Raw genomic sequence first — 27,191 nt, 5'->3', positions numbered from 1 at the left:
ATGCGCAGCGAAGCAACAAGCTTGGAGTTTGGTGCCCCAGGACCAGCCCCGGGCATGCGCGCCCCGGGAGGTGGCGGCGTGGAGTCTGGGACTCAGCGCTTCTCCTGCAGCCCTTTCTTGCAGACTGTGGGTTCCTTTTGGGCAGCGATGTTGGGAACATTGCCAGGTATGATAAAAGAGTCAAGAATCCAGAAAACAAGCTGAGAGGGGACAAAGCTAGATACCAGGAAGACAGGGGAGACTGGAATCCTCCAAAAACTGGCCGTTTTCCATACAAGTGGTATCTGCAAGGGACCTCTCAGCTGCTGGCTTTGTCTTTATAGGTAATTTTGAAGTCATTTTATGAAGAATTTCTCTGGGGTTTTAAGTTTGGGTTTCACATTTGTCTTATTTTCTTTTTTAAGCGAGGGAGGGGCAGAGGGAGAGAGGGAATCTCAAGAAGGTCCATCTCCAGACCAGAGCCCTCTGGGCGGGGTGTGGAGGGGTGGCCTGGATCTCACAACCCTGAGCTCATGACCTAAGCCCAAATCAAGAGTCATGGTTGACTCACTGAGCTACCCAGGTGCCCCTGGGTTCCATATTTGAATTGCAATAATCTTTGAAATTTTCCTCACTTGTTAAATGTGTTCTATTAGGTATATTGTCTATTTTATTAAAATTCAATTTTAGTAACTTGAACTCACTATATAAAACAGTTTGCCAAATATTTCATAAAATAAGTTACTTTTCCTTAAATTTGGACCTTAGACAATACTGATTGCATTCTCAAGGCCCTCCAAATAAATCATGAGGTCAACTTGACCCTAGTTTTCCTATGCATTCCTCAGCTTTTCCTCCATCTTTCTTTAATTCTTTTAATTGCTACAGTACTGGAGGGAGTTTTGTGTGTTCTAAGCTTTTTGTTTTCTTTCTTTTGTTTTAATTAACATATAATGTATTACTTGTTTCAGGAGTGCAGGTCTTTGATTCGTTAGTCTTACACAATTCACAGCACTCACCATAGCATATACCCTCCTCAATGCCCATCACCCAGACACCCCATACCTCCAACCCCCCTCCCCTCCAGCAATCCTCAGTTTGTTTCCTGAGATTAAGAGTCTCTTACAGTTTGTCTCCTTCTCTGGTTTCCTCTTGTTTCATTTGTGCCTCTCTTCCCCTATGATCCTCTGCCTTGTTTCTCAAATTCCACATATCAGTGAGATCATATAATTGTCTTTTTCTGATTGATTTATTTCACTTAGCATAATAACTTCTAGTTCCATCCATGTCGTTGCAAATGGCAAGATTTTGGGGTTTTTTGATGGCTGCATAGTATTCCATGAGTGTGTGTATATATACCCATTTTTCTTTATCCATTCATCTGTCAATGGACATCTAGGCGTTCCATAGTTTGCCCATTGTGGACATTGCTGCTATAAACATTGGAGTGCCCCTTTGGATCACTACATTTGTATTTTGGGGGCAAATACCCAGTAATGTGGTTGCTGGGTCAAGGTAGCGGGTTTTTTTTGTTTTTTGTTTTTTGTTTTTTTTTGTAATTTGACAGACAGATCACGAGTAGGTGAAGAGGCAGGCAGAGAGAGAAGGAAGCAGGCTCCCCGCTGAGCAGAGAGCCCGATGTGTGGCTCAATCCCAGGACCCTGGGATCCTGACCCGAGCCGAGGGCAGAGGCTTTAACCCACTGAGCCACCCAGGCACCCCAAGGTAGCTCTATTTTCAACTTTTTGAGGAACCTCCATGCTGTTTTCCAGAGCAGCTGCACCAACTTGCATTCCCACCAACAGCGTTGGAGGGTTCCCCTTTCTCTGCATCCTCACCAACATCTGTCGTTTCCAGACTTGTTAATTTTAGCCATTCTGACTGGTGTGAGATGGTATCTCATTGTGGTTTTTATTTGTATTTCCCTGATGCCAAGTGATGTGGAGCACTTTATCATGTGTCTGTTGGCTATCTGTATGTCTTCTTTGCAGAAATGTCTGTTCATGTCTTCTGCCCATTTCTTGATTGGATTATTTGTTCCTTGGGTGTTGAGTTTGATAAGTTCTTTATATTTTGGATACTAACCCTTCAGTCCACTGTCTTTTGGTTTTGTTGACTGTTTGCTGTGAGAATCTTTTGATCTTGATGAAGTCCCGATAGTTCATTTTTGCCCTTACTTCCCTTGCCTTTGGTGAGGTTTCTAGGAAGAAGCTGCTGCGGCTGAGGTTGAAGAGGTCGAAGAGGTTGCAGCCTGTGTTCTCCTCAAGGATTTTGATGGATTCCTTTCTCACATTGAGGTCTTTCATCCATTTTTAGTCTTGTTTTTATGTGTCGTGTAAGGAAATGGTCCAGTTTCATTTTTCTGCTTGTGGCTATCCAATTTTCCCAACACTGTTTGTTGAAGAGACTGTCTTTTTTCCATTGGACATTCTTTCCTGTTTTGTCGAAGATGAGTTGATGATAAGAGTTGAGGGCCCATTTCTTGGTTCTCTATTCTGTTCCACTGAGCCATGTGTCTGTTCTGTGACAGTACCATACTGTCTTGATGATTACTGCTTTGGAATAGAACTTGAAGTTCGGATTGTGATGCCACCAGCTTTGCTTTTGTTTTTTTTTTTGTTTTTTGTTTTTTTTTTTTTTTTTAAAGATTTTATTTATTTGACAGACAGATCACAAGTAGGTAGAGAGGCAGGCAGAGAGAAAGGAAGGGAAGCAGGCTCCCTGCTGAGCAGAGAGCCCGACGCGGGGCCCGATCCCAGGACCCTGGGATCATGACCTGAGCCGAAGGCAGAGGCTTTAACCCACTGAGCCACCCAGGCGCCCCTTTGCTTTTGTTTTTTAACATTCCTCTTGCTATTTGGGGTCTTTTCTGGTTCCATACAAATTTTAGGATTATTTGTTCCGTTCCTGTGAAAAAAGTTAATGGTATTTTGATAGGGATTGCATTAAATGTGTAGATTACTTCAGGTAGCATAGACATTTTCACAATATTTGTTCTTCTAGTCCATGAGCATGGACCATTTTTCCATTTCTTTGTGTCTTCCTCAGTTTCTTTCATGAGTACTTTATAGTTTTCTGAGTACAGATTCTTTGCCTCTTTGGTTATATTTATTCTTAGGTACCTATCTTAATGATTTTGGGTGCAATTGTAAATAGGATCAGTTCCTTAATTTCTTTTTCTTCTGTCTTGCTGTTGGTGTATAGAAATGCAACTGGTTTCTGTGCACTGACTTTATCTCCTGCCAGTTTGCTGAATTCCTGTATGAGTTTTGGAGTGGAGACCTTTGGGTTTTGCACATAAAGTATCATATCATCTGCAAAGGGTGAGAGTTTGATTTCTTCTTCGCAGATTCAGATGCCTTTTATTTCTTTTTGTTGTCTGATTGCCAAGGCTAGGACTTCTAGTACTATGTTGAATAGCAGTGGTAATAATGGACATCCCCAGGGGCGCCTGGGTGGCTCAGTGGGTTAAGCCTCTGCCTTTAGCTCAGGTCATGATCTCAGGGTCCTGGGATCGAGCCCCACATCGGGCTCTCTGCTCAGCAGGGAACCTGCTTCCTCCTCTCTCTGCCTACTTGTGATCTCTCTCTCTGTCAAATAAATAAATAAACAAAATCTTAAAAAAAAAAAAACACCAAACACCTGTTTTAAAAAAAAAAAAGGACATCCCTGCCATGTTCCTGACCTCAGGGGAAACGTTCTCAATTTTTCCCCATTGAAAATGATATTCAGGGGTGCCTGGGTGGCTCAATCATTAAGCGTCTGCCTTCTGCTCAGATCATGATCCCAGGGTCCTGGGATTGAGCCCCACATTGGGCTAACTGCTCGGCGGGAGGCCTGTTTCTCTGTCCCCCACTCCCCCTGCTTGTGTTCCCTCTTTCACTTTCTCTGTCAAATAAATGAATAAAATCTTTTTAAAAAGATGATATTCACTGTGGGTTTTGCATAGATGGATTTTACGATATTGAGGTATGTACTCTATCCCTACACTGTGAAGAGTTTTAATCAAGAAAGGATGCTGTACTTTGTCAAATGCTTTTTCTGCATCTATTGAGAAGATCATATGGGTCTTGTTCTTTCTTTATTGATGTATTGTATCACATTGATTGATTTGTGGTTGTTGAACCAAACTTGCAGTCCAGGAATAAATCCCAACTTGGTTGTGGTGAATAATTCTTTTAATGTACTGTTGGATCCTATTGGCTACTATGTTGGTGAGAATTTTTGCATCCATGTTTATCAGGGATATTGGTCTATAATTCTCCTTTTTGATGGGGTCTTTGTCTGGTTTTGGGATCCAGGTAATGCTGGCCTCATAAAATGAGTTTGGATGGGATGCTTGGGTGGCTTAGTTGGTTAAGTGGCAGCCTTTGTCTCAGGTCATGGTTCCACATCAGGCTTCTTTCTCAGCGGGGAGCCTGCTTCTCTCTCTGCCACTCTGCCTGCAAGCGCTCTCTCTCTTTGACAAATAAATAAATGAATAAAATCTTTAAAAATAAAATAAATAAAATGAGTTTGTAAGTTTTCCTTCCATTTCTATTTTTTAGAATAGTTTCAGGAAAACAGGTATTAATTCTTCTTTAAATGTTTTGTAGAATTCCCTTGAGAAGCCGTCGGGCCCTGGGCTCTAGTTTGTTGAGAGAGGTTTGATGATTGCTTCAATCTCCTTACTGGTTATGGGTCTGTTCAGGTTTTGTATTTCTTCCTGGTTCAGTTTTGGTAGTTTATACATCTCTAGGAATACAACCATTTCTTCCAGATTGTCTAATTTGCTGGCATACAGTTGCATATAATATATTTGCTTATAATTGTTTGTATTTCTCTGGTGTTGGTTGTGATCTCTTCCATTCATGATTTTATTAATTTGGGTCCTTTCTCTTCCATTTTTGATAAGTCTGGCAGGGGTTTTATCGGTCTTATTAAGGCTTGCTGATATGAAAGACAGGGGGGCAGCTCAGAAGCTTAGGAGGTATACAGGGGTGCTTCCCAGGTTGACCAGTTCCTGCACCTCTGAGTTGGGTATGTCAGAATGCACATGGTAACATGGAGATGTATGGTTGTTGTCAGGAGTCTGAAGTATAGGCAACCAATGCCTTATAAAAACTGTGTGTTACATGAAGATGAATATTTTCACCTTCATCTTTTTGTCCTCATGAGCATATGGTTAGCCAATAAATTTCAGAGCTGAAATTAGGACTAAAAATGTCCAAGCTTCTGTTTGGTTGTCTGTTGTTAGCTGCTTGGAGTTCAATTTTGTAAACTACCTTTGCTGCTGCTTTTATAAACTATGGACAAAATGTCTGAGTAGACACTGATTGAGTACTACATTTTAAAAAGCATAAACTGGGGATGCTGAGATCAAGAGTCAGACGCTTAACTGACTGAGCCACCCAGGTGCCGCAGGAATGTGTTTTTTAAATGGTGTTCAATATCCTCTCTTAAAATTTCAAAATTTATTAATTTCCATTTTTAAAAAAAGATTTTATTTATTTATTTGACAAAGACACAGCGAGAGAGGGAACATCAGCAGAGGGAGTGGGAGAGGGAGAAGCAGGCTTCCTGCTGAGCAGGGAGCCCGATGTGGGGCTCCATCCCAGGACCCTGAGATAATGACCTGAGCTGAAGGCAGAGGCTTTAACCCACTGAGCCATCCAGGCGCCCCTGTGTAGTACTTTTAAATATAATTTCCCTTACTCCCAGTGGTTTATATATAACCAATGTAGAAAAGATGTTGGGGTTCAGAGCTAATGAGCAAGAAAGAACTCTTGAGTTGTCTTTGGTGCAGAAAGGTGTTTTTATTAAAGCATGGGGACAGGACCCGTGGGCAGAATGAGCTTCAATGGAGTTGTGAGGGTGGTGATTATATATTTTCAAGTTGGGATAGTGTAAGCCTCTCACATGTTTTGGAAACAAGGTTTCCAAAATCATGAGGGGGCTACCTATTTATTACTGTTTAGTAGAAATTCATTCATGAGAGCATTCAGATGTATATCATTTGGTCATATGCTTGGGGTGGTGATTGCCAACAGGTATCTTGGGGGGTTTAGAGATAAAGGAAATTTCTAAAGGAATTGTTACATGATAAAGTAGGCTTACAGAATCTTGGAGGCTGGTGGGGGTGCGGTTTGGGCTGGGATTGACTTTGCCCTTAGCAAAATGTCAACATCAATGCCACTGAGTCACCAGAAGAATGTCACTCTGCCTGTTTCAAGGACTAGTCAGTGAGCTGTAGGTAGTAAGGAAACTCAGACACAAAAGGTTGAAGTGAAGTTAAAGTTATTAAGTGAAGGTGAGACCAGAAAAGAAAGAAAAAGCTCCTAGAGGGAGGGAGAAGGGTCCCGGATGGGTTGCCCCTGAGGGCTTTTGCAGGTGACCAGGAACCTAAATCTTCTTGACGTCTCTACCACTGATAGAACTAAAACATCCCCCACTAATGGGTCCGTGATTAAAGGAGCAAGACTGATACAAAGCGAAGGTCAAGCAAAGCTTTTTTTCACGCCAAGCATTGAGAATCAAACCGACTGCGCCTCTTAAACCTCTTACAGAGAGGGCTGCCTCTTACAGAGAGGGCGACCTCTCTCTGCCTTACAGACTAGCTTTTTTTTTTTTTTTTTTTTTAGACTGAAGTCTTACCATGCATCTTTTTTTTTTTTTTTTTTAAGATTTTATTTATTTATTTGACAGAGAGCACAAGTAAGCAGAGTGGCAGGCAGAGGGAGAGAGAAGCAGGCTCTCTGCTGAGCAGGGAGCCTGATGCGGGGCTCGATACCAGGACCCTGAAATCATGACCTGAGCCAAAGGCAGCCACTTAACCAGCTGAGCCACCCTGGCACCCCTACAGACTAGCTTTTAAGGGCAAAGAGCATTTGGTTGGGCCTGGCCATGCCCAGGTGGCCAATGAAATTGTAACACACAGAGAAAACTGCACAGTCATGCTAGGTCACACATAAGTGACCAATTGAATTATAATTTACCCTAGTAGACATTTGAACTAGCCTATCACCTTGGTCAGAATTGGCGCCCAAATGGCGGGACCCACACTCCTTGGTAGCTAGGGAGACAGTATGGGCCCCCACTGATTGAATACCTCCCCCTGGCCTGACCCACCCTTGTATTTGGGCTTTGTTACCTGGGACTGGTTTCCCGGGCTTGCTTTTTTTTTTTTTTTTTTTTTTAAGATTTATATTTATTTACTTGACTGAGATCACAAGTAGGCAGACAGGCAGGCAGAGAGAGAGAGAAGCAGGCTCCCTGCTGAGCAGAGAGCCCGATGTGGGGCTCGATCCCAGGACCCTGGGATCACAACCTGAGCCGAAGGCAGAGGCTTTAACCCACTGAGCCACCCAGGCACACCCGGGCTTGCTTTTAAGTAAGTCCCCGGGTGGGGGGGGGGGCGCAGGATCAGATTAAGTTTTACTGCATAAACAACAAAATGACTGTTTAAGATGGAATCGCTCTGGCTAAATAGGCCTTTACAGAACCATGTTTGCTTTTCCTTTGGAGTTTGGTAATTTTTAGTGGTCCAGCCGAAACTGTCATAGGGGTAGCTCATCTCCAACATTTAAGATGTAACGAGGCAGTCTCGATGAGGTAGCAGAAGGTGGGCTGAGGGCAAGTGTAAGCTGACATCTTGTAGCCCACCCCCTCCCCCCAGCTCCCAGGTGGGGTCTGTGGGGCATTCCTCAGGCTCCCCTGACTGCCCCAAAGCTAAGGGAAGGGAAAACAAATGGTTAACTAACAGAGATCACAGTCCAGCCAGAAGCCAGTCTCCCTGTTTACAAAATGTCAGTAATTTACAAGAAAAAAAGCATTTTTGTCCATAACCTAACTTCCAGAAGGAAACTCCCAACTATCTGAATGTTAATGCTTTACTAGAGGGAAAAACAACCTGAGCTTGACAATGGTAAGGCTTCCAGTATCCTGTAGTCCTCTTTAGCATATGAAAGTTCTGAAAACATCCTTTTCCTTACTTCCCCGAACTCCGGAATATATCTTCAGTTACCCCTTCACAACCCCCAGGACCTGTGGTCTAGTCCCTGTGCTTTAATAAACCACACCCTTTAAAAAAAAAAAGATTTTATTTATTTGAGATGGGGAGAGAGAACACAAGCAGGGGGAGGGCTCGACCCCAGGACTCTGGGACTGTGGCCCCAGCCAAAGGCAGCCACCCAACCTACTGAACCACCCAAGCGCCCCTAAAACCACCTTTTGCGCCAAAGACGTCTCAAGAACGTTTCCTGGCTGTCAGCTCTGGACCTCACCCCACCGAACCTCACCTACATTCCAAAAATGACCATTAGTCTCATTATGTTCCCTTATCTCTGGTTTCGTAAGCCTCAGTGTTTCTCCCTGGCTAGGAGTTCTGTGAGCCTGGTCACGTAGTCCCCTGCGTGTAGTCCCCTGCGTGAGTCTAGTTGGGGGAGTCAGGGGCCTCCTGTCTCTCTTGGCTAGACCTTTGGTGAGGGAGCGGAAGGCTAGCTAAAGACAAAGCAGAAGCTGATACGCTACAACCTCCCCTCCATCCCCCACTCCTGGGTGGGACAGGTGTGACATTCTTCCAGGAATCTCCCAGCTACCTTAATGTTAATCCCTTGCTAGAGGGGAAAACAGCCTTGAAACCCGCAAGGCCTCTGATTATCTTGCCGTTCTCTCTGGCATTATCTTGGAGGTCCTCTTTAGCATATGAAAGTTGTTTTTTTTTTTAAGATTGTATTTATTTATTAGCGGAGAGCAAGCACACAAGCAGGGGGAGCTGTAGGCAGAGGGAGAGTTGTGCGATGTGGGCTCCATTTCAGGACCCTAGGATCATGACCTGAGCTGAAGCCAGATGCTAAACTGAGTGAGCCACCCAGGCGCCCCTGAAAGTTCTTTTGAAACCTCCCTTTTCCTTACTTGCCCCAACTCCCCGAGTATATAATCAACCATTCCTCAAGACCCAAGGGCAACTGCTCTTTCCTCAAGACACGGGGCCTGTCCCTGTGCTTCAGTAAACCACCGTTTTGCACCAGACATGTCTCAAGAATTCTTTCTGGTGGTCTGCTCCGGATTTCACCCTGCCAAACCTCACCTGTATTCCAAAACCACATCACCTTCACGGCTTTCCTACTCATGGGACAGGACCTGTGGGCAGAAAGAGCTAAGGTGGATTGTGAGGAGTGACTGATGGTATCTGTCCTAATTAGTAGAGGTTAGGGTTACTGCAAGTCTGCAAGGAATCTGAAGGTGAGGCTTTCAGGACCTCCAGCGGCCTGGGCCCGCTGCTGCCAAGATAAGGTACTTTTAAACTTTAAGGGACTAAGGCAGCCCGGAGTTCCTTGAGGAAGGTCACACTCTGCAGGTTTCGGGTATCTCTCCATGGGCTGCAAACTTTAACGAGATTTTAATTTAAGCTGCATTTCTTTTGCTTTTGTTTCCCACATCGACACTGTCTTGTTGAACTGGAGCCGGTGTCCCCCCTCTTTGAGGCCACTTCCCCTAGTGTGCCTTGGTGCCCCAACCTGAAGGCCTGCAGGAGATATTCAGATCAGGTACCATCCCTCCAGCCAGCCTCAGAGCTGCTGCCTGCTGGCCGGTTACTTTATGCTCTGTTAGTAAGGATTCCCTAGTGGCAGGTGACAGCCCATCCCAAACTGGCTGAAGCAAAAAGAGGACTGATGGGCTAAGAGGACTCAGAAGATGAGAACCCTGAAAAGAATAAGACGGGGAAGTGGGGGAGGAGTGTTTGCTCAGAAAGGAAGCTGGTGTTACTACCAGAAGGGGAGGTTGCTTAACACCTATCCACCCTTCTGAATCCATTTTCATCCCTGTAGCTTATATGTCCTCATTAACCAAAGTATATCTGAAATGTAAATATAATCCTGAGTTTGAACTGGACCTCTGAAAGCCATGACCCTAAGAAGGCTCCTTATTGACTCAAATACACATTCATGGTGTTCTTTTGTTGGGGGTGGGGGGCTGTACCACATTAAAATTCCATTATGGGGCTCCTGGGTGACTCAGTGGGTTAAGCCTCTGCCTTCAGCTCAGGTCATGATCTCAGGGTCCTGGGATCAAGCCCTGCATTGGTTCTCTGCTCAGCAGGGAGCCTCTTTCTCCTTCTCTCTCTGCCTGCCTCTCTGCCTACTTATGATCTCTGTCTGTCAAATAAATAAAATCTTAAAAAACACTCCATTAATAGAAATGAAAATTAAAGGAATGACCATCCAAAAACCCGTGCCCCTCAATCCAGTCCAAGTCTTTGTTGGGGGTGGGGGAAGGTCTAGCAACTATTATTCATAGATCAGTGTCTACTCTAAGTCATACAGTTGCTAACTTGAATTTTAATTTTCTTCAGGGAGAACATTTTGTAGATTCCTTGGTCAAGAGTGAGTTACCTCTTACATCAAGAATAAAGGCTCCAGCATATTCCAAAGGCTTTGCTTATTTGTTCCTTTGCTTTATCTTTTTTTTCATTTTCATTCTCCTCATTTTACAGGGTCATAATCCATTAAAAAAAAAAAAAAAAAGATTTCCCTAAGAGATTTCCACTCTCCTGTAGTGCTTCAGTTTTTCTTAGCATAAGTGAGCATAGGATAATTTGACAGGGTTGGGTTTTTGGCTGACAAGTTTGGTAAAACACTCAAAATTTCTGGATTAAATAGTTGTTGTTGTTGTTGTTGTTGTTTTTTTTAAGATTTTATTTATTTATTTGACAGACAGAGATCACAAGTAGGCATAGAGGCAGGCAGAGAGAGAGGAAGGGAAGCAGGCTCCCTGCTGAGCAGAGAGCCCAGTGCAGGACTCTATCCCAGGACCCTGGGATCATGACCCGAGCCAGAGGCAGAGGCTTTAACCCACTGAGCCACCCAGGCCCCCTGGATTAAATAGTTTTTTTTTTTTTTTAAAGCTTTTATTTATTTCACAGGGAGAGAGAGATCACAAGTAGGCAGAGAGGCAGGCAGAGAGAGAGGGGGAAAGCAGGCTCCCTGCTGAGCAGAGAGCCTGATGCGGGGCTCAATCCCAGGACCCTGGGATCCTGACCTGAGCTGAAAGCAGAGGCATAACCCACTGAGCCACCCAGGCGCCCCTGGATTAAATAGTTTTAAATAGGTTATTAAAAGGATCAGTGTTAAATACCCCTGTGAATCCCTAAGTGATAAGAGCACTAAGTGCACCTTTTGTTCTAATGAGGTGGGTGCATCCTGGGTGCTCTTGGATGGGCTCCTGGAGGGGGGCTGCTCACTAGAAAGGTCAAGCCCTGACTAGAGGGTTGGAATTTTCAGCCCCACCTTTCATTCTCCAGACAGAGGAGGGGGGCTAGAAATGAAGTTAATGATTAACCAAGCCTACCTGAGGAAGCCTCCATGAATATCCCAGTACTTTAGTGTTCAGGAAGCTTCCAGGTGAGAGAACACATCCGTAATGGGAGGTGACACAGCAACTCCATGAGGATGGAAGCTTCTTGTTTTTTATTATTTTATTTTATTTTATTAACATATAATGTTAATATGTTCACAGCACTCACCATAGTGTGGAGGCCAAGAAAAACAAGGCTGCACCCACCTTGAGTCTAGCCCTGACATAAGTACAGCCATCTTGGCAAAGCCAAAGCTGGCACCTTGCACCCCCTCTCCACCCGCTCCCCTCCCCTCGGCAGTATGTGTGACATTCCTCAGCCACCCCTGGCTGCCCTAAAAGAAAAACAAATAGTTAACTTGCAGAGATCACAATCCTGCAAGACAGCAGTCTCCCTCAGTTTATAAATGTCCTAGTGATTTACAACAAAGAAGCTATCTTCTCAATAGCCCAATTTCAAGAGACAAGTAACTCAGTTCCTTAAGCCCTAATGTCGCCCTCCCCACCATAAAACTGAAGGAGGCTGAGGCAGAAGGAAATGTAAATAAAGTTAAATTTCTAAACCTAAATCTCACTAACAAGGACACTTGATGGGAGAAATGTGAAACTTTATCTCTAAACCTCCAAGATAGTGTCAGCAGTCATTCCCAAGCATATGACCCACTGATATACATCTAGAGGGTCTCACGAGAAGATTTTTATTACTAGTGATGAATAACCTTTTCCCCAGACAACAGCTAGCCCCTCAAGGTCCTGGAGACCTTGCTTCCAAAATTCCTTAGAGACTTATATCATCCATAATCCCCTTTGTCCTCACCCACCGCTGAGTCCACCCCTACTCTGCCTTTAAAAACTCTGACTGTAGGGGCACCTGGGTGGCTCAGTCGTTAAGCGTCTGCCTTCGGCACAGGTCATGATCCCAGGGTCCTGGGTTCGAGCCCCGCATCGGGCTTCCTGCTAGGTGGGACGCCTGCTTCTCCTTCTCCCATTCCCTCTGCTTGTGTTCCCCCTCTGTGTTTCTCTCTGTCAAATAAATAAAATCTAAAAAACAAAAAAAACCCAAAACTCTGACTGTGATCTGGCTCGGGGTCCAAGTCCCTACTCCGCTGCGTCAGGTATACTTGGGCCCAAGCTTAAGCTTGTCAAATAAACCCTCATGTGATTGCATCGGTGCTTGGCTCCTTGGTGGTCTCTCAGACTCAAAAACTCAGGCACAACAATAGCACATACCCTCCCCAATGTCCATCCCCCAGACACTGCGCCCGTCCCTCCCCTCACCCCCCAGCAAACCTGTTTATTTCCTGACATTACGAGTCTCTTACGGTTTGTCTCCCTTTCAGGTTTCACCTTGTTTCTCTTTTTCCTCTTTTCCCCTACGATCCTCTTGTCTTGTTTCTCAAATGATAATTTTCTTTCTCTGATTGAATTATTTCATGTAGCATAATACCCTCTAGTTCTGTCCACATCGTTGCAAAGGCAAGATTTTACTTTTCTTATGGCTGCATAATATTCCATTTGTGTGTGTGTGTGTGTGTGTGTGTACCTACCGCGTCTTTTTTTAAAAAAGATTTTATTTATTTATTTGAATCAGAGAGGGATCACAAGTAGGCAGAGAGGCAGGCAGAGAGAGAGGGGGAAGCAGGCTCCCCCACTAAGCACAGTCTGATGTGGGGCTCAAACCCAGGACCCTGAGATGACGACCTAAGCTGAAGGCAGAGGCTTAACCCACTGAGCCACCCAGGTACCCCCGTACCACATCATTTTTATCCATCTGTTGATGGACATCTAGGTTCTTTCCATAGTTTGGCTATTGTGGACATTGCTGCTATAAACATTTGGGTGCACGTGCCCCTTCAGATCACTACATTTGTATCTTTAGGGTACATACCCAGTAGTGAAATTTCTGGGTCATAGGGTAGCTCTATTTTCAACATTTTGAGGAACCTCCATACTGTTTTCCAGAGTGGCTGCACCAGCTTCCACTCCCACCAACGGTATAGGAGTGTTCCCCTTTGTCCGCATCACCAATGCCTGTTGTTTTCTAACTGGTTAATTTTAGCCATTCTGACTGGTGTGAGATGGTATCTCACTTGGATTTGATTTGTATTTCCCTGATGCCAAGTGATGTTGAACACTTTTTCACGTGTCTGTTGGCCATCTGGATGTCTTCTCTGCAGAAATGTCTGTTCATTTCTTCTGCCCATGTCTTGATTGGATTATTTCTTTTTTGGGGTGTTGAGTTTGACAAGTTCTTTTTATTTTGGATACTGACCCTTCATCTGATATGTCATTTGCAAATATCTTCTATTCTGTCTGTTGCCTTTTGGTTTTTTGACTGTTTCCTTTCCTGTGCAAAAGCTTTTGATCTTGGGGCGCCTGGGTGGCTCAGTGGGCTAAAGCCTCTGCCTTTGGCTCGGGTTGTGATCCCAGGGTCCTGGGATCGAGCCCCTCGTCAGGCTTTCTGCTCAGCCGGAGGCTTGCTTCCCTTCCTCTCTCTCTGCCTGCCTCTCTGCCTGCTTGTGATCTCTGTCAAATAAATAAATAAATAAATCTTAAAAAAAAAAAAAAAGCTTTTGATCTTGATGAAGTCCCAATAGTTCATTTTTGCCCTTGCTTCCCTTGCCTTTGGCGATGTTTCTAGGAAGAAAGTTGCCAGGGTTGAGGTTGAAGAGGTTGCAGCCTGTGTTCTCCTGAAGGATTTTGATGAATTCCTTTCTCACATTGAGGTCCTTCATCCATTTTGAGTCTATATATGTGTGTGGTGTAAGGAAATGGTCCAGTTTCATTCTTCTGCATTTGGCTGTCCCAATTTTCCCAACACCATTTGTTGAAGAGACTGTCTTTTCTCCATTGGATATTTTTTCCTGCTTTGCCAAAGAGGAGTTGAACATAGAGTTGAGGGTCCAGTTCTTGGCCCTCTATTCTGTTCCACTGAGCTATGTGTCTTTTATTTATTTATTTATTTTTAAAGATTTTATTTATTTAACAGAGAGAGAGAGAGAGATCACAAGTAGGCAGAGAGGCATGCAGAGAGAGAGGGGAAGCAGGCTCCCCACTGAGCAGGGCTCGATCCCAGGACCCCAAGATATGACCCGAGCCGAAGGCAGATGCTTAACGACTGAGCCACCCAGGCGCCCCTAAGATTTTATTTCTTGATACAGAGAGAGCAGGAGCACACAAGCAGGGGGAGTGGCAGAGGGAGAGGGAGAAGCGAGCTCCCCCTTGAGCAGGGAATCCGATGCGGGGCTTGATCCCGGTATCCTAGGGTCATAACCTGAGCTGAAGGCAGTTTTTTAACCAACTGAGCCACCCAGGTGCCCCATAATCTGAGTGTCTGTTTTTGTGCCATACTGTTTTGACAATTAAGCTTTGTAACAGATCTTGAAGTCCAGAATAGTGATGCCACCAGCTTTTCTTTTCTTTTTCAACATTCTTCTGGCTATTTGGGGTCTTTTCTGGTTCCATACAAATTTTAGGATTATTTGTTCCATTCCTGTGAAAAAAGTTAATGGTATTTTTTTTTTTTAAACATTTTTTTTATTTATTTATTTGACAGGCAGAGATCACAAGCAGGCAGAGAGGCAGGCAGAGAGAGAGGAGGAAGCAGGCTCCCTGCTGAGCAGAGAGCCCGATGCGGGGCTTGATCCCAGGACCCCGGGATCACGACCTGAGCTGAAAGCAGAGGCTTTAACCCACTGAGCCACCCAGGCGCCCCAAGTTAATGGTATTTTGATAGGGATTGCATTAAATGTGTAGATTGCTCTAGGCAGCATGGGCATTTTCACAGTATTTGTTCTTCCAATCTATGGGCATGGAACATTTTCCCATTTCTTGTGTCTTCCTCAGTTTCTTTCATGAGCACTTTATAGTTTTCTGAGTACAGATTCTTTGCCTCTTTGGTTAGGTTTATTTCTAGGTATCTTATAGTTTTGGGTGCAGTTGTAACTGGGATTGACTCCTTAATTTCTCTTTCTTCTGTCTTGCTGTTGGTGTATAGAAATGCAATTGTTTTCTGTGCATTTATTTTATATCGTGACACTTTACTGAATTCCTGTATAAGTTCTAGCAGTTTTGGAGTGGAGTCTTTTGGGTTTTGCACATGAAGTATCATATCATCTGCAAAGAGTGAGAGTTTGACTACTTCTTCGCTGATTCGGATGCCTCTTATTTCTTTTTGTTGTCTGATTGCTGAGGCTAGGACTTCCAATACTATGTTGAATTAGCAGTGGTGATAGTGGATATCCCTGCTGTGTTCCTGACCTCAGGGGAAAAGTTCTCAATTTTTCCCCATTGAAAATGATTTGCTGTGGGTTTTTCATAGATAGCTTTAATGATACTGAGGTATGTACCCTCTATGCCTGCAACTGTGAAGAGTTTTGATCAAGAAAGGTTGCTGTACTTCATCAAATGCTTTTTCTGCATCTACTGAGAGGATCATATGGCTCTTGTTTTTTCTTTTATTAATTTTATTAATGTATTGTATCACACTGATTGATTTGTGGATGTTGACCCAATGTTGCAGCCCAGGAATAAATCCCACCTGGTCTTCATGAGTAATCCTTTTAAAATGTACTGTTGGGGGGCGCCTGAGTGGCTCAGTGGGTTGGGCCTCTGCCTTCGGCCCAGGTCATGATCTCAGGGTCCTGGGATTGAGCCCCGCATTGGGCTCTCTGCTCAGCGGGGAGCCTGCATCCCCCTCTCTCTCTGCCTGCCTCTCTGCCTACTTGTCATCTCTCTCTCTCAAATAAATAAATACAATTAAAAAAAAAAAAATGTACTGCTGGATCCTGTTAGCTAGTGGTTTTTTGTCTTTGTTTTTTTTTTTCTGATTTTTTAAAAAAAGATTTTATTTATTTACTTGACAGACAGAGATCTCAAGTGGGCAGAGAGGCAGGCAGAGAGAGAGAGGGGGAAGCAGGCTCCCTGCTGAGCAGAGACCCTGATGTGGCACTCGATCCCAGGACGCTGGGATCATGACCCGAGCCGAAGGCAGAGGCTTTAACCCACTGAGCCACCCAGGCACCCCTTGGCTAGTGTTTTGATGAGAATTTTTGCGTCCATTTTCATTGGGATATTGTTCTGTAATTCTCCTTCTTGATGGGGTCTCTGGTTTAGGGATCAAGGTAATGCTGGCCTCATAAAATGAGTTTGAAAGTTTTCCTTCCATTTCTATTTTTTGGAACAGTTTCAGGAGAGTAGATATTAATTCTTCCGTAAATGTTTGGTAGAATTCCCTGGAGAAGCCTCCTGACCCTGGGCTCTTGTTTGTTGGGATATGTTTGATGACCGCTTCAATTTCCTTGCTGGTTATGGGTCTGTTCAGGTTTTCTGTTTCTTCCTGCTTCAGTTTTGGTAATTTATATATCTCTAAGAATGCATCCATTTCTTCCAGATTGTCAAATTTGTTGGCATATATTTGCTCATAATATGTTCTTATAATTGTTTGTATTTCTTTGGTGTTGGTTGTGATCTCTTTCATTCATGATTTTATTAATTTTGGTCCTTTCTCTTGTTTTTGGTAAGTCTGGCCAGGGGTTTATCAGTCTTATTAATTCTTTCAGAGAACCAGCTCCTACTTTTGTTGATCTATTCTGCTGTTCTTTTGGTTTCTATTTCATTGATTTCTGTTCTAATCTTTATATAATGTCTCATTGTCTGCTTGGTTTAGGCTTTATTTGCTGTTCTTTCTTCAGCTCTGTTTCGTGTAGGGTTAGGTTGTGTATTTGAGACCTTTCTTGTTTCTTGAGAAAGCCTTCTGTTGCTATATACTATCCTCTCAGGACTGCCTTTGCTGTGTCCCAAAGATTTTGAGCAGTTGTGTTTTCATTTTCATTTGTTTCCAGGAATTCTTAAAATTCTATTTAATGAATGGGTTGACTTATTCATTCTTTAGTAGGATGCTCTTTAGCTTCCATTTATTTGAGTACTTTACAACTTTCCTCTTGTGACTGAGTTCTAGCTTCAGAGCATTGTCGTCTAGAATTATGCAGGGAGGGGTGTCTGGTGGCTCAGTGGGTTAAAGCCTCTGCCTTCTGCTCAGGTCATGATCCCAGGGTCCTGGGATCGAGCCCTGCATCGGGCTCTCTGCTCAGCAGGGAGCCTGCTTCCCTTCCTCTCTCTCTGCCTGCTTGTGATCTCTGTCTGTCAAATAAATAAATAATCTTAAAAAAAAATGCTAAAAGGGTAACAACAACCCCAGAAAAATATACACTAAAGAAATAAGAGACTCGAAACTGGGGGGAAAAGAATGGGGAAACAAAATGATCAGGCTAGTGAATAGAACAGAGCCACACACTTCATTTTGGGTGTATTTTGGACTGTTATGAAACTGCCTCCCCAAATTTTATTTTTTATTTATTTTTATTTTTTTAAAGATTCTTATTTATTTGACAGAGCTCACAAGTAGGCAGAGAGATAGGCAGAGGGGGAGGAAGCAGGCTCCCTGCTGAGCAGAGAGCCCCATGTGGGGCTCAATCCCAGGACCCCAGGATCATGACCCAAGCCAAAGGCAGAGGCTTTAACCCACAGAGCCACCCAGGCGCCCCTGCCAAGGCCTGCCTCCCAAAATTTTAAAGAAAAAAAATATACAAAAATAAAGGTAAGCACGATGAAGAGATGGAATATGACTATAAAGATGAAAATTAAAAATGATTTTTTTTAAAGATTTTATTTATTTGACAGACAGAGATCACAAGCAGGCAGAGAGGCAGGCAGAGAGCGAGGGGGAAGCAGGCTCCCCGCTGAGCAGAGAGCCCGATGTGGGGCTCGATCCCAGGACCCCGAGATCATGACCTGAGCTGAAGGCAGAGGATTTAACCCACTAAGCCACCCAGGTGCCCCAATTAAAAACGATTTTAAAAGAGGAATTGGTAAGGTAAGTTGGCTGAAAAAAGAAAAAAAAATTAAAAAAAGAAGAGAATGTAATCAGGTGGGAGACTAGAACAAAGCCCTATACTAGATTTAGGGTATATGTTGGTGTGTTAGACGAAACTGTGTCCCATAATTTTAAAGAAAGAAAAAGTTACATATATACAAAAGTAAAGGTAAATATGATGAAGGGATGGAATATGACTGTAAAGATGAAAATTTAAAAAAACATTTAAAAAAAGGAATTAGTAAGATAAGAAGTTGGCTGAAAAAAGAAAGGAAAAAGAAAAACGAATGTGATCAGGCGGGAGACTAGAACAAAGCCCTACACTAGTTGTAGGGTATATTTTGGTGTTAGAAGAAACTGTATCCCAAAATTATAAAAAAGAACAACTTATGTATATAGAAAAACTAAGGTCAATTACAGTGAAGGGATAAAATATGACTATAAAACTGACAAAGAAGATTTTTAAAAAGGTATCATAAGATGGCTAAAATAGGAAAGAGGAAAATTTTTATTTTATTTTATTTTTTAAGGATTTTATTTATTTGACAGAGAGATCACAAGGAAGCAGAGAGATAGGCAGAGAAAGAGGAGGAAGCAGGCTCCCCGCTGAGCAGGGAGCCCGATGTGGGGCTCGATCCCAGGATCCTGAGCTGAAGGCAGAGGGTTAACCCAGTGAGTCACCCAGGTGCTGCAAGAGGAAAAATTTTTAAAAATAGAAAAATTAAAAGAATTTAACATTGAAAGACTAAGGAATCATGGGAAAAAGCCATGAATTCTATGTGCTATATTCCCCCTGGCGCTGTAGTTTTACAGTTCTCATTGATTGGTAAAGTTGGTCTTGGCTCGATATTCTTGCGGGGAGGGTTTTGTTGCAGTGATTTTCAAGTGTCTTTGCCTGAGGCGGAATTGCACTGCCCTTGCCAGGGGCCAGGCTAAGTTATCCGCTTGGGTTTGCGCTCAGGAGTTTTCGTTTGCGCTCAGGAGTTTTCGTTCCCTGAATGCTTTCCGTACAGCTTTGGAGGATAGAAGTGAAAATGGTGGCCTCCCAATCTCTAGCCCAGAGGAGACGAGAGCTTGGGGCTCCCCTCCTCAGTGGGTCCTCAGAGAAAAGCGCTCAGTCCCTCCCGTCTCCCTGGTCTCTGGCTGCACTCCGAGCTCACCCAGCCTGTGACTGAGCATTTGTCTCTGGCGCATGGCTCCATTTGGAGTCTCCAAACCCAGCAGATTCCTGCTGCTCTTCCAGAGGAGTCTCCCCAGATCTGCCACTTCTGGGGTCCCTGTCTGAAGAGCAGTGGCCCAACTGTGCCTTGGATCCTGGTTTAAGGTAACTGTGAGTTGAGAGCTCATTCCTCAGCTCTGTCTCTGTAGCCGGCTTTCCTGCTCTGATACCTGCGAGCTCCGCTACACTCAGACACCCCCGATCCTTCTGTGACCCTGTGGGACCTGAGACCACACTGTCCCCGGGAGGGCTCCAGCCCTGCTTAGTCCCTGGAGCAAGGTCCTGCAGTGGAGCAGACTTCTAAAAGTTCTGATTTTGTGCTCCTCTCCTCTACCACTTACTTGTCGGTAGCCAGCTGACGGAGGCTTAAGGATAGAAGCTTCTGTACTCGCCCCCCCCCCCCCGCAATTTGGCCTGTGTATCTCTTCGTCTGGCTGTTCATCTGTATCCTTTATCATAACTTGTAATAAACTGGTAAGTAAGTGTTTCCCTGAGTTCTGTGAACCACTCTAGCAAATGAAGTGGACTAACAGCAGTCTTGTGGGGTTGAGCCCTTAACTCTGGGGTCTGACACTTCTCTTGGGAGTGTTAGAATTGTGTGGAATTGTAGGACACCCAGCTGGTGCCAAAGAATTGCTTCCAGGGGGAGCAGGGATAGGACCCCCATACATGTAGTCTCAGCAGTGTTGTGAGTGTGGTAGTTGTGTGAGAGTAAAGGAGACACAAGGGATAAGACAAGTTTTTCCAAAACATTGAGTAATACTCAGATTAAAAATAGAGTTAATAGTGGGTTTCTGGGTTTAAAGGTGGAACAGTGAAGCAAGCTTTCATCTTAAATGTCCAGAACTAAATTAATATTTGGTTTTCAAGTCCTCACAGTGTACGGAAGATAGGAACCCAACCCCAGGGTCAGCCCAAGGTGGGAAGTCTAATTGAGACTACCTCAGAGAATAGATACCCCAAAGGGGAATAAAATGAACCTGCCTGCTCTTAGGGAGAGATCAAGGAAAATTTGATTTTCTCAAATCTTGACACAATCTTGGGGAGAAAGGTAATCTCCTCTAGCATTGTCTTGTTTTATTCTGATGCTAGATGATGGAGAGAATGTTTTATTATAGAAAAATTTGAACCCATACAGAAATAAGACCGTAGCATAGAGCCACCATGTATCTTCCATGCTTCAACGAGCAATGTGTCATCAGTCCTGCTTCTTCATAGCCTTGCATCTTTTCCAACCCATCCTCCAGTAACACTGAAACAAATGCTATACATCCACATTCCATGTGTATATAGGAAGGCATAATTGGAACACTGATACTTGAAATAGCAATGCTTGCTGGTCTCACAGTATGCCTTTTGTTTAAGCTTACAGCAGTGACAATGTCTTTGCTTATGAAGAGCTCTGACTGGACTCTCCTAAGAACCGGCCCCTTGCTTCCCCTGCAGGAGCTGCAGCTCTGGCTAGAGCAGGTGTCCTCTACACAGGTGAGTTGGGGTTTCCGTCAAGCTGTGGCCTTCTTGAGTCCACTTAAACCCCACATACACTTTATGGTCCTGGACCTGTATGTATCTAGACCCAACAATCTCCACTTTTTTTTTTTTTTTAAGATTTTATTTATTGGGACATCTGGGGGGCTCAGTCAGTCAAATATCTGCCTTCAGATCAGGTCATGATCCTGGGGTCCCGGGATTGAGCTCCATGTTGGGCTCCCTGCTCAGCGGGGAGCCTGCTTCTTCATCTCCCTCTACTCCTCTCCTGGCTTGCGTTGTCTGTCTCAAATAAATAAGCAAGCTCCCCGCTGAGCAGGGAGCCTGATGCAGGACTCGATCTCAGGACCCTCAAATCAAATTATGATTTGAGCCTAAGGCAGACACTTAACTGACTGAGCCAACCAGGCATCTCATTTTCATACTTAATTTTTGCGATTAAAGCTCTCTAACAGGGGGCGCCTGGGTGGCTCAGTGGGTTAAGCCTCTGCCTTCAGCTCGGGTCGTGATCTCAGGGTCCTGGGATCGAGTCCCGCATCGGGCTCTCTGCTCCGCAGGGAGCCTGCTTCCTCCTCTCTCTATCTGCCTGCCTCTCTGCCTACTTGTGATCTCTCTCTGTCAAATAAATAAATAAAAAAATCTTTAAATAAAATTAAAAAAATTAAAAAAAAAAAAAAAAGCTCTCTAACAGTAAAATTGAAAACGTAAGGCAAATGCACTTAATTGCCTAGCACTATTCTTATATCTTTAAAAAAATTTTTTTTCATTTTTAAAAAGATTTTATTTATTTGACAGAGACACAGCGAGAGAGGGAATACAAGCAGGGGGGGGGTGGGAGAGGGAGAAGCAGGCTTCCCGCCAAGCAGGGAGCCCGATATGGGGCTTGATCCCAGGACGTTGGGATCACGACCCGAGCCGAAGGCAGAGGCTTAACCCACTGAGCCACCCAGGCGCCCCTGTTCTTATATCTTTCAACTTTGTGCTTAGTTGTCAGTTTCTTCAAAACATGAAATCCTTTGCAGAAGTGATTCCAGACTTCAGAACCATTGTGAACTTTGTGAATTGATGGTAATGAACACCAGCACCTTGCTTATTTTAGCTGTGTGTGGTACTGTGATAGAAAACGGTTTTTCAGTAGGAATTGCTCATCATAAATAGGAAAGTAAGTTCTACAAATACCTATTAAGCACCTGTCATGTACTAAGTACAGATGAGGATACTGCAGTAAGTAAGACCTCAAACCTAGCTTCATGAATGCAGTCAGTCCCATCTACTTTAACATTCAGGTCTTGCAGATCAGGGGGAAGGAAATCTGCTGATTGCTAGCCAGTTGAAAGCATTTCCCCTTTCCTCACCAGCTTATCCTACTGACTGATGTGCTGAGGAAAGATGGCTGAACAAGTTATCATTTAAGAAAAATGGCTTAGGTGTCCTCGGTTCCTTAGTTTAGTGAAGGCTGAACCCTACAGACTGAGGCAGTGTAAATCTCTGTGGAATTAACATGCAGAGCTGCGTGCAATATGTTCTTTGAAGCTGAATGTGGAAATGGTAGTTTTTATATTTGTCAGTAATTTTTTTAAAAAGATTTTATTTTTGCAAGAGAGAGCAAGCAAGCATGGATGGGAGGGAAGAGGCAAAGGGAGCAGCAGACTCTCTGCTGAGCAGGGAGCCCAAGTCAGGGCTTGATCCCAGGATCTCAGGACCACGACCTGAGCTGAAGGTAGATGCTTAACTGACTAAGCCACCCAGGCACCCCTGTCAATAATTTTTATATCAAATTTTGGTTTTGTTTCAGATTTGTCACTGCTTTTGTTTCTTTGTATAGTATTCCTACTGTGTAAATGTTTTGTGCAAAATTGGAGACCTTATGGAGCCTGTGCTCTTAGTTTATAAAAGAGAAAACTGATCCCTGGAGAGTGTCCAAGTTCACGCAGCTCACCAGTTAGTTGCAGAACCTGAACCTGTAAGCTCAGAGTGGCCAATTCTTTGATCATTACATCATGGATCAGCTTTGTTTTAACTCTGTTATTGTTGAAACAGGATAATTATATGGCTAATTCTGATAGGAATTTGGAATTTTCTCTAATTGCTGAAATGTTTGATATTTTACAGTGAAATTAACTCAGAATTCTCCAGACTGTTTTTTATCTGCCATGTAATCTCTTTTCCGATTTTGAATCTCTCATGACTTCACTTGCTTCCTGCAAGAAAAACTCAAATTAATTTTTCTGGACCATTTTTTACAACCATCCCACTTGGTAAGTACTACAAACACAAAACTGGCTTAAGATTCATCTGTATACAGTCATTTTAAGCACTTTTTTTTAAGATTTATTTATTTATTTGACAGAGATCACAAGTAGACAGAGAGGCAGGCAGAGAGAGAGAGGGGGAAGCAGGCTCCCTGCCGAGCAGAGAGCCCGATGTGGGGCTCGCTCCCAGGACCCTGGGATCATGACCCGAGCCGAAGGCAGAGAGGCTTTAACCCACTGAGCCACCTAGGTGCCCCGATTTTAAGCACTTTTAAAGGTATATTTTAAAATTTATTTATTTGACAGAGAAACAGCCAGAGAGGGAACATAAGCAGGGGCAGTAAGAGAGGGAGCAGCAGGCTTTCCACAGAGCAGGGAGCCTGATGTGGGGCTGGATCCCAGGACCCTGGAATCATGACCTGAGCTGAAGGCAGATGCTTTAACAACTCAGCTACCAAGGTGTCCCTAAAAGGTAAATTTTAAATATGCAATTGATGTCAAAGAATAAAAGTATTAAAATAGATGTTTTTACTTCTTTTTAAGATTTTATTCATTTCAGAGAGAGAGAGAGTGCATAAAACAGTGGGAGAGGCAGAGGGAGAAGCAGGCTCCCCACTGAGCATGGAGCCCAACTGGAGGCTTGATCCCTCCTATCATGACCTAGGCTAAAGGAAGACACAACCAGCTGAACAACCCAGGCACCTCATAGATCAGATTTTAAATGAATTTTCAAACGTGGTGTATTTGTTTCTGAAGTTTAAGTATTTGTAGTTACCAGAATTCTTTCCTGAGCTAAGATTTGTTTTATTTATTCAGTCATACCAATTAATTAAATCTAAATTATTGTATTAATTTCTGTCCCTTTAACAACACTCTTTAAATACATTTGTTGGCATAAAAGATGGAGCTGAATGACTGGACTTTAAATACAAATTTGGAGGAAAAAAATGTAGCTAACATAACTAAATATTTTTCTTTCCTTTTATATAAAGTCATTGTTTCTCCAAATTTTATTTCTTTGAAGATATTAAATCTTGAATACCAACACTTTCCTGATAAGGAAACACCTGAAAAATTTGGTATGTTTACAAAATCGTGCCTTTTACTTTTTATTCTTCCCCTAAAATCCTTCTATTTTATATTAACTATAAGTCATAGTAGTATTAGCTGCCCTTACTCATTTGGAGGAAGGGACAGTGCTCTTTAGGACCCTCCAAGTGCTTGATCTCATTCAAAGCAGTGTCCTCAGTGATGTACTTTTTTTTTTTTTTTTTAAAGATTTTATTTATTTATTTATTCAACAGATCACAAGTAGGCAGAGAGGCAGGCAGGGGGGGCGGGGAAGCAGGCTCCAAGCCGAGCAGAGAGCCGGATGCGGGGCTCAATCCCAGGACCCTGGGATCATGACCTGAGCCGAAGACAGAGGCCTCAACCCACTGAGCCACCTAGATGCCCCAAGCGATGTACTTCTTAGAATACATATTTGGTCATTACAACCTGATGTAATTTTATGTGACCCATTCCAGAAATACTTAATCCCTGTTATTTCAAAAGTTTTTGGGATATAGGTAAAACTTTTTTTTTTTTTAAAGATTTTATTTATCTGACAGACAGAGTACATGCAGGGAGAGCAGTAGGAAGGAGAAGCAGGACCCCGCTGAGCAGAGAGCCTGATGTGGGGCTTGATCCCAGGACCCCGGGATCATGCCCTGAGCCAAAGGCAAATGCTTAATCGACTGAGCCACCACACACCCCATACAGATAAAGCTATCTTTTAAGAGAATTGAGTATGTGAAATTGGAATTAACAAAATGATAATTATAGAAATTGCCTAAATACTTTTTTTTATGGTTACAAAAAGAATGTGTACTCACAGAAGAATTCTAATAGGTGGGGTTTTTTTATATTACACTGAAGTATTTTCACTGAATTACTTTTTTTCCCCCCCAAGATTTTGTTTATTCGACAGAGACACAGTGACAGAGGGAACACAAGCAGGGGGAGTGGAAGAGGGAGAAGCAGGCTTCCCACTGAGCAGGGAGCCTGATGTGAGGCTCGATCCCAGGACCCTGGGTTCATGACCTGAGCCAAAGGCAGATGCTTAACAACTGAGCCACCCAGGAGCCCCTCTAATAGGTGTTAAAAGATAAACTAAGGCATATTAGGGTACCTAGGATTGAGCCCCTGCATTGGGCTCCCTGCTCAGAGTGGAGCCTGCTTCTCCCTCCCCCTCATGCTTCTCCCTCCCCCTCCTGCTTCTCCTTCTTGTGCTTTCTTTCTGTCAAGTACATAAAATCTTAAAAAAGATAAACCAGGGCATATTAAAAATTTTGAGAGCTCATTTGAAAAATGGATTCGAATCAGGTACCATCCAGTGAATGAAGGACCTAGAAAGGAGCTCTAAGAAGCTGTATAAAATGAAAGATTTCTTTACAGGTATACAGGAGCAGGAACGAGAAAGTTATAGTAGGTGAAAAAGCAGGTGAGTTGGTTACGGTAAGGTTATTTTCCTTTAGGGGGATGGCAGAGGTCTGTTGGGCAGATGACCTAACTAATGCTAATCAGGTGATTCCTGCTCGGTTGGTTGAAGATTCTTTTTCTGGGATAGCTCATACTAAAAATTAAATCTTAGTTTAATGATATGGGGCATGAGCAGAAGGAACTCCATTTTGGGCCTGTGTTTTTTTGGTTTTTGTTTTAAAAACACAGGAGAAGAGGAGTCAGTGGAGATACGGAGACAGAGCAGTAGTGCTTCTTAAACGTTGGCCCGCTTCATGATCACCCCGATGTCTTGCTCTTCCCTTCTGTTTCCTTCCTTTGCAGGCAGCATGTGGCTGGGGGAGGAGCAGGAAGGCTGAGGAGGACAGAGGCAAGATCCAGGGGCTGAGGAGGTGAGTGGCATACACAACAAGCTAAGTAAATAATACATTAAGTAGAATGAGAACCAAGTTTCCTCATTGTTGCAGAAGGAATTTGGAAGTACTGAAGGGAGAGGCTGTGAAGAACTCTAAGGTGTTAAATTAGATTTGGGAATACTGTGGTGGACTCAGAAGTTTTTAACCTCTATATGTTTGCGAGTCTACGGATACACATGGATACAGTGAGCTATGTATCTCTATACACACACACATACATAGCTCAGTCAACAAAGATCAGAAAGCGACCTAGTCGTAATGAAGACCCCACACACCAGATCTTCATGCCTGAATACTAAAAGGAACACCTCCCTAAAAGGAACTAGAGTCTCTGGAGGAATGGCTGATACAAAAACTGGACACAAAAGATAAGCTTCATATACCAGTGGATGGTAGAAAGTATTGAAAACATTACCAGGTGTAAGGCTTTAGAAGCAGAAACTTTCTAGGGATCAAGTCATGTTGTCCTGTGAGACCACAAGAGAAACCCAAATTAGCACAGAATGGCAAAACTCTCATGGAAGAGTAGCTTCGGTGCTGTGGTCTTAACTTCTCTGGTTTCTGCTTTTTTCTTGGGTTTTGGCCAGGTAGTTCGTTACTGTTAGTGGTTTGGGATTTTTAAGCAGCTAAAACTGGGCATTGTCTACTTTCAGTGGTGATGGTGGTTGTGGGAGGGAGGTTGGTACAAATAACCTAATCTACCACTATTGAAATGAAGTCCTTATGATTCTGTTTTTGCAAATACTTGGCTTTTATAGCCAAGGTAGCAACCAGTGGAGGTTTCCAGAAACTTGAGAACTTAAATCTTTCAGTTAGTCACAAGAGTACAGAGGAAGGATACAGAAATTTCTTTCAAGCACTGGACAACATGCCATACTTGAAAGAGTTGATTATTTCCAGGCATTTCACTGACTGTATCAGAACTCAGGCCACAACCATTAAATCTTTGAGTCAATGTGTGTGGTGACTGCCAAGCCTCATCCCCTTCGCATATTAGGTTGCCTCCTGGATGCAGAAGGGATCACACTGTTTATGGCCATGAAAGAAAGACCTCCTTAATCTCAGCACTTAAGTATTTACTGAAATGGATGCTGCCATTCTCGCCAGTCACTCAGAAATATAACATTTAG

General features: G+C 43.4%; 1 protein-coding gene across 1 annotated transcript; it reads left to right on the top strand.

Annotated features, from left to right (window-relative positions):
• NAIP (NLR family apoptosis inhibitory protein) lies at positions 1-27,191 on the top strand (the record flags this gene model as incomplete). Its single annotated transcript, XM_080804335.1, is given in 9 exon segments — positions 1-70; positions 124-234; positions 237-323; positions 20,853-20,891; positions 24,139-24,225; positions 26,820-27,023; positions 27,026-27,117; positions 27,121-27,136; positions 27,139-27,191. Coding segments are annotated over 9 exon segments (759 nt in total).

This window comes from Martes martes (genome assembly GCF_963455335.1).
Source record: "Martes martes genome assembly, chromosome: 5".
NCBI lineage: Eukaryota > Metazoa > Chordata > Mammalia > Carnivora > Mustelidae > Martes > Martes martes.
This window is presented reverse-complemented; position numbering and strand designations above follow the sequence as displayed.